At 40.9% G+C, this 7,638-nt stretch overlaps 1 protein-coding gene across 1 annotated transcript; it reads right to left on the bottom strand.

Annotated features, from left to right (window-relative positions):
* Window positions 1–3,049: 3,049 nt before the first annotated feature.
* LOC115165575 (alpha-tocopherol transfer protein-like) lies at window positions 3,050–6,617 on the bottom strand. Its single transcript, XM_029718774.1, has 6 exons — window positions 6,467–6,617; window positions 5,689–5,974; window positions 5,229–5,410; window positions 4,844–5,037; window positions 4,552–4,662; window positions 3,050–4,283 (listed from the first exon to the last, which is right to left on the bottom strand). Exons 1-6 carry the CDS (start codon window positions 6,576–6,578, stop codon window positions 3,999–4,001), a joined length of 1,170 nt encoding a protein of 389 aa, XP_029574634.1. The 5' UTR covers window positions 6,579–6,617; the 3' UTR covers window positions 3,050–3,998.
* Between the last annotated feature and the right edge of the window lie 1,021 nt (window positions 6,618–7,638).

Here is a 7,638-nt window from a genome sequence, read left to right as displayed (position 1 = left end):
ACAGCTGTTTCCAAAATGGAGTTAGCCATCCCACAGCCAATCAGACATCGTCTTGTGATCCAGGCTCACATTTCACTCACGCTGAAACGTGAAACTCTTCATAACTTCAAATATGAAAACGAATAGAATGTGACAAAATTAAGCTTTAGCCTAGGCCTAATTCTCAAATCGCATATAGCCTAAACGGCAGCCTACTGGGCAATCTGGGAATTGACTAAAATAGTGTTCTGTTCTATAATTCTTTTCTATTCTACCCAATGAAACCATCCTCCCTCTCTACTGGACATGTAGGCCTAGGGTTTTGCAAAACACACATCTGAATTTCAAATGTGTTTATTCATCTATTGATCAATGCAGGCCTACTCTGAAATATGAAAACACTGCAGACATGCTTAGACATCTTAGAAAAAGAAATTGATTAGCTAATTACAATATAACACTGTGGAATGTAACTTAATGACAAAATCTATAAAAAAAACAACTTGGCGTTTCATAAAATAATGAATAAAATATGAACTCATGAGTATACAACACATTATGAACACCTGTTTCCATGACATTGAATGACCAGGTGAAAGCTATGATCCCTTATTGATGTCACTTGTTAAATCCACTTCAATCAGTGTAGATGAAGGGAAGGAGACAGGTTCAAGGATTTGCGCAACTCAATATTAGGAAGGTGTTCCTAATGTTTGGTATACTCAGTGTATATTGAGTGAGGTCATCTGCACAATATAACCTAACCTTTAAATGGCCCGTGGTAATAATTAAATATTTGGCACAATGACATAGCTCCAGTGTTGCTGGGTAGGTATCCCCATAGCTGGCTTGTGTACCCTGGGTTGAGATTGTAACTGGTAAAACAGAATATTATGGACCAGTTTCCAGATCACAGCATAGGCAATTTCAATGGCGAATTTCCATGGTAATAATAAATGGCCCATGGTAATAATTAAATATTTGGCACAATGACATAGCTCCAGTGTTGCTGGGTAGGTATCCCCATAGCTGGCTTGTGTACCCTGGGTTGAGATTGTAACTGGTAAAACAGAATATTATGGACCAGTTTCCAGATCACAGCATAGGCAATTTCAATGGTGAATTTCCATTGAACATACTTTCAGTCTAGGACTAGGGTTAATCTGTGTCCAGGAAACCTGCCCTAAGTGTTGTTAATGCAAAGAAAACACAAAGCAGCTATATCCATCTGCAACGTTACATCAAAATAATTGTCTGTGGATTCAAACTTGTCTAGAACAATGCATAAACAAGGCCATTTCACCTACATACTAGCTATTCAATGTCAAATGTTCATGTTAATTTGAGCTATGTTAACGTTAATATGTAATACTGTAGTCGGTACTATTTTTTTTAAATTTATATCATACAACTATCCACGATTTCCAATGCTAGTGGGGGAAATCAAATCAGGATGAGTGACAACTGATCAGGACTAGTTAAACTAGTATTAATATGAACAAATGTGCATCAATATTGCTTTGGTGTCCCTGTCATGTAGGTACACTACCGTTCAGAAGTTTGGGGTCACTTAGAAATGTCCTTGTTTTTGAAAGAAAAGCAAAAAAATATGTCAATTAAAATAACATCAAATTGATCAGAAATACAGTGTAGACATTGTTAATGTTGTAAATTACTAAATTACTATTGTAGCTGGAAATGGTTGATTTTTAATGGAATATCTACATAGGTATACAGAGGCCCATTATCAGCAACCATCACTCCTGTGTTCCAATGGCACGTTGTGTTAGCTAATCCAAGTTTATCATTTTAAAAAGCTAATTGATCATTAGCAAACCATTTTGCAATTATGTTAGCACAGCTGAAAACGGTTGTTCTGATCAATTACATGCTCAAAATGGCCAGTAACAAAGAACTTTCTTCTGAAACTCGTCAGTCTATTCTTGTTCTGAGAAAGGAAGGCTATTCCCATGCGAGAAATTGCCCAGAAACTGAAGATCTCGTACAACGCTGTGTACTACTCCATTCACAGAACAGCGCAAACTGGCTCTAACCAGAATAGAAAGAGTGGGAGGCCCCGGTGCACAACTGAGCAAGAGGACAAGTACAATAGTGTCTAGTTTGAGAAACCGACACCTCACAAGTCCTCAACTGGCAGCTTTATTAAATAGTACCCGCAAAACACCAGTCTCAACGTCAACAGTAAAGGATGCTGGCCTTCTAGACAGAGTTGCAAAGAAAAAGCCACATCTCAGACTGGCAAATAAAAAGAAAAGATGGGGAAAAAAAACACACACACACTGGACAGAGGAACTCTGCCTAGAAGGCGAGCATCCTGGAGTCGCCTCTTCACTGTTGACGTTGAGACTGGTGTTTTGTGGGTACTATTTAATGAACTTTCTCAAACTAGACACTCTAATGTACTTGTCCTCTTGCTCAGTTGTGCACCGAGGCCTCCCACTCGTTCTATTCTGGTTAGAGCCAGTTTGCGCTGTTCTGTGACTAGTACACCGCATTGTAGATCTTCAGTTTCTTGACAATTTCTCACATGGGATTGCCTTCATTTCTCAGAACAAGAATAGACTGATGAGTTTCAGAAGAAAGTTCTTTGTTACTGGCCATTTTGAGCCCGTAATTGAACCACAAATGCTGATGCTCCAGCTACTCAACCAGTCTAAAGGCCAGCCTTATTGCTTCTTCAATCAGAACAGTTTTCAGCTGTGCTAACATAATTGCAAAAGGATTTTCTAAAGATCAATTAGCCTTTTCAAATTATAAACTTGGATTAGCTAACACAACGTGCCATTGGAACACAGGAGTGATGGTTGCTGATAATGGGCCTCTGTATGCCTATGTAGATATTCCATTAAAAAAAAGCTGTTTCCAGCTACAATAGTCATTTACAACACTGTCTACACTGTAGTTCTGATCAATTTGATATTATTTTAATGGACAAGAAGTGTTTTTCTTTCAAAAACAAGGATATTTCTAAGTGACCTCAAACTTTTGAAAGGTAGTGTAGGTACACTGTAGCCTTCGGCGCTCAGTAACGCAGACATTACAGGTCTTGAGTGGTTCAGGAAGAGCGTGGCGCCAGCAACAGCAAGTTCATGGGTTTCAATTCCTGCAGGAATTACATACACACATGCTACAATTGTACGCTATCCACTCACTTCACTGTACGTTGCTTTGGATAAAAGTGGCATACTTGTATGATTACATACAAATTAAACCCCATTCATAACCCCTTGCATATCTATCATTATCAAAAATAGATTAAGGCAAAGTATGTCCTGTAACTACATGGTGTTTGAATATCACCATGCAGATGAAGAGTCTCAGTACATGTATTCTGAGAAATTAAGGAGAAAGTGAGTGGCATTTCAAATGGGCACAGTTGAACGTCTTCCTCTATGGGAAATAAATCTTACAATGGAAATCAGAGCCGTTTTAAAACCGAGAGGCAGAAATACTAAATAAGTAAACATGCATTAGTAGCTCCTGTAAAGCTTCCTCACCAGAACTTAAAGCTGCCTTATGCTTGGCCATGTGGAGTGTAGTAGGCCCCATATTAATTTTTATCTCAAAGGTAAAAACTGATCCTATATCAGCACTCCTACTCTGAGACGCTTTTTGAATATGGGCCCAGACATCTCTTTAGCTCTTCCTGTAGTGATTTCTACAAAATGACTTTTGCTGCATTTATACAGGCAGCCTTATTCTGATTGTTTTTCACTAATTGGTCTTTTGACCAATCACAGATCTTTTTTAGATCTGATTGTTTTTCACTAATTGGTCTTTTGACCAATCAGATCTAAAAAAGATCTGTGATTGGTCAAAAGAACAATTAGTGGAAATAATAAACAGTGGTGTCCTCAGTCTGGTCCCAGATCTAGTTTTCTGTTTTACCAACTATGGTCAATGTCACATCAATGACCATAGGCGTTGGCAAGACAGCACAAACACATCTGGGACCAGGCTAGTGTCCTCATAGTAGCGAGAAGTGGTGGTGGTCATTATCAGTAACAGTAGTAGAGCTGAGAGCGTAGCCCCCTGAAGGTGTCGTCATCCCTAGCACCACCACCAGGCTGCTCCCCTTCAAACAGCATGGAGTCTGGGAGGACTACGCCCTCTAGAGGATCTGGCTGGCAGAACTCCACTATAAACTCCTCCTCAGAGTCCAGTAATGTCTTTGACCAGGCTGACATGTCAAGGTGTCTGGCCACACCACCATACTCCTCTGGCAGGACGGATCGAGGAATGTTGCAGTGCAGAGAGCGCAGGTCTGACCCGTGGAGAACGTACTGTATGAAAAATAAGGGAATTATGTTAGGCTGATGTCTCACAAAGGAGCCAGTACTTCAAGAGGGCTTCTACCCCATGTTCATTTGATTAGGTTTATTCATAATGGTTTTAAAACACTTTGGAAATCACTGAAATCATATCACGACTGTTATACGAGATAAATGTAATCTGAATGCAGTGATCAAATTAACAGGTTACCATGTACAGAAAAAGGAGGATATGAAGAAAGACTCCATATTATGTAAAAGACAAAGAAATGAAACTCACCCTCTCTGCCATCTTCTCCTTCAGAAAAGGCTTAATTATTGCAAAGATCCCTTTGAAAATCCGGGGCTCATTTATGATGTTAACAGCCTTGATCCTTATTGGGAAGCTATCCTGAAATCCAACATTAAAATTTCTGTTATTGACAGAAGACAAGCCATATCTCAAGGGTGTTGTGTTTTCAACAAAACATATTTCATAAGATACATATTCTAGATAGATCTCAGTGTATTTTGATCATGCTGTAATGGGTGACAATATCAAAACTTAAATAACAATGTCATTGATGGCTTACCTGAAGGATGCTGACAACCTTCTTGGCCAGGAACGGGCCCGGATTGGATGCCTGGGACAAGCCCACCCCAGTGTAGTCTGCTAAGATGACGATCCCATTCACCTGAGTCTCCTCTGGCTGAATCAGCTTCTCCAGAGTCAGGTAAATGGCCCGGATGTTGTCCTCAAATGGATAGTCATTTGCTTTCCATTTTCCTGTTGTAAAATAACGTATATTTAGTAACTCTGTCCTATGCTTGGCCTTTTTCAATCTGAATACGTTTTATCAAGGCTATTATCGGACATGTTTTCAAGATTAAAAAAAAATATTATAGATGTTTATGGGCAGCTATTAGCACCTATGTTATGCATTATAGTGCATTATACATAGGTCATAACACACTGACCAGGTCTGAGACAGAGGATGTAGCGTCCATTAAGGTCTGGATGGGGCAGAACAGTCAGGAAGCCCAGGTCTAACACATGTTTGACTGTGGAGGGCTTCAGGTCCTGGAAGACCTCGGGCCAGGCCCGCCGGCTGCTGTGGTAGTTGAGGAGCAGCTGCATGGCACGGTCATAGTCAAACTTTCTGGTGGATGGACAAGGAGACGGGACAGGTCATCATTATGTAAGCTTCAAGATAGAACATCTTCAATAAGATGACACCAGGGCCCTTATTCATAAAGTGTCTTAGAGTATAAGTGCTGATATAGGATCAGCTTTGCCATTCAAATCATAATATGATTATATGGACAGGGGGGACCTGATCCTAGATCAGACCTCCTACTGTTAGACGCTTAAGGCCAGTTTCCTGGATCATTGTACAGAGAGCATTATGGGTAGTTACTGTAGTGCATTATGCTTTACCTGGCCCGTAGGAAGCGCAGGAGAAAGGCATCGTCCAGCCTGGTCCGGAGCTTAGGCTGCTCCTTCAGCACCATGTCCCTCAGGGCCTGCGCGTCTCTCAGCCTCCACTCTGGCTTCTCCTGTAGCTCCTCCCGGGCCTTTGCCTCCAGCTCAGGAGTCAGAGTGCAGGAGTAGACGGGCGGGGGAGGGCCAGGGAACCAGTGACCAGCCGCTGGTTGTTCCAGAGGAGGAGACCCAAGATCAATGTGCCTCATGGGCTCACTTTCTTCAGACATCATTTTGGCCACTAAAATTTGTATGAATACCACATAAATGTCGGGATTAAACAACACAGCAGAAATATTTGTGGTACAAAAAAATAGACTGGAGAGCATCACAAGACCGTAGAAGGACGTGCGAAATACCACAATTACCACTAGACATCTCTGAGGTCATCAGCAATTAGTCATACACTGTAGCCACAACATTGTGAGTGTATTCTCTAGTCTAGCAGACAGTAACAGCAGTGACCTAAACAAAATACATATCTTGAAAACATTGCCTTGTGAACATTTATGTATTTCTCATCATTTCTGATTTTGACAGCGCTGCACTAGTGACGCTGAGGCTAGCTGCACGCGACTGCGGCTTCAGAATACCAACCGGAATGCCAATGGAATTAGTATTTCCAGGGTCGATTTTTTTTGTAATATATCATAATTCCATGTCGATTTTCTGAACGTTTTATCAAGACAGATGCTTGCTAAATCATAATAGAAGCTGTTAACAACAAACCAACCTGCCTGGAGCAATCCGCGGACAGTTCCGGGTGCTGCGACATTACTTCTCTCGTTGGAGAGTCTGTAGAGTGTGATGAGCTGCGTCACTCTTCTTCTTCTTCTATGGTACATTGGCAATTGCAGAATTTAATGTGCATCCCGCCTTCTCCTGTTCAGGATGGAAACAGGACTACCCCAAAAACGGACTCCCCCAAATATTTTTTAATAACGACCAAACTACCACATTTTTTTTTTACCAAATCAAACAACCTTAATGTTAAAATAAAGAAACACATCTGATCCTTACACAGGCTAAAGGAGAGACTAGGCTGCAGGACTTGCTACATTGTAACAACAAATCACCATCAAAACTCACTTCATTGTATTTAGATGGTGATTTTGGTAGCCTACTACTGTAATGAATCTCTTGGTTTGTCTTTTGATGATATATCCACAGTTAAATATGCTATTAGGAATTGTGTTGGCTTTAGTTGTATTTATTTTCAATTAGCATTCATGCATTTATGCGTATTAAATAAAAATATAATTTATGATACACTTGATATTTCATCCTCGTCAGCCTAAAACTGTTAACCTAGGCCTACTATAATGTAAAGTTAAATCCAGGTTTTATACGCACATTGTATCCAGTAGATGGTGCAATTGCACCACAGACTTCAAATGACAGGTTTACACCCTACACCAGGGATAGGCAACTTGGCCTACACCCCTGGTGTAGGGTTTAGGCCTATCATTCACTTTTTATCAGACTGGATGGGTCCCCGTTGCTGACAGGTGTATAAAATTGAGCACACAGCCATGCAATCTCCATAGACAAACATTGGCAGTAGAATGGCCCATACTGAAGAGCTTAGTGAATTTCAACGTGGCACCATCATAGGATGCAACCTTTCTAACAAGTCAGTTTGTCAAATTTCTGCCCTGCTAGATCTGCCATGGTCAACTGTAAGTGCTGTTATTGTGAAGTGGAAAGGGCTAGGAGCAACAACGGCTCAGCCGCGAAGTGGTAGGCCACATAAGCTAACAGAACAGGACCACCGAGTGCTGAAGCGCGTAGTGTGTAAAAATCGTCTGTCCTCGGTTGCAACACTTACTACCGAGTTCCCAACTGCCTGTGGAAGCAATGTAAGGACAAGAACTGTTCGTCGGGAGCTTCATGAAATAGGTTTCC

The sequence above is a fragment of the Salmo trutta genome, chromosome 28 (assembly GCF_901001165.1).
Source record: "Salmo trutta chromosome 28, fSalTru1.1, whole genome shotgun sequence".
NCBI classification, from domain to species: domain Eukaryota; kingdom Metazoa; phylum Chordata; class Actinopteri; order Salmoniformes; family Salmonidae; genus Salmo; species Salmo trutta.
Note: the sequence above shows the minus strand (reverse complement) of the source record. Positions and strands in the feature narration are given on the sequence as shown.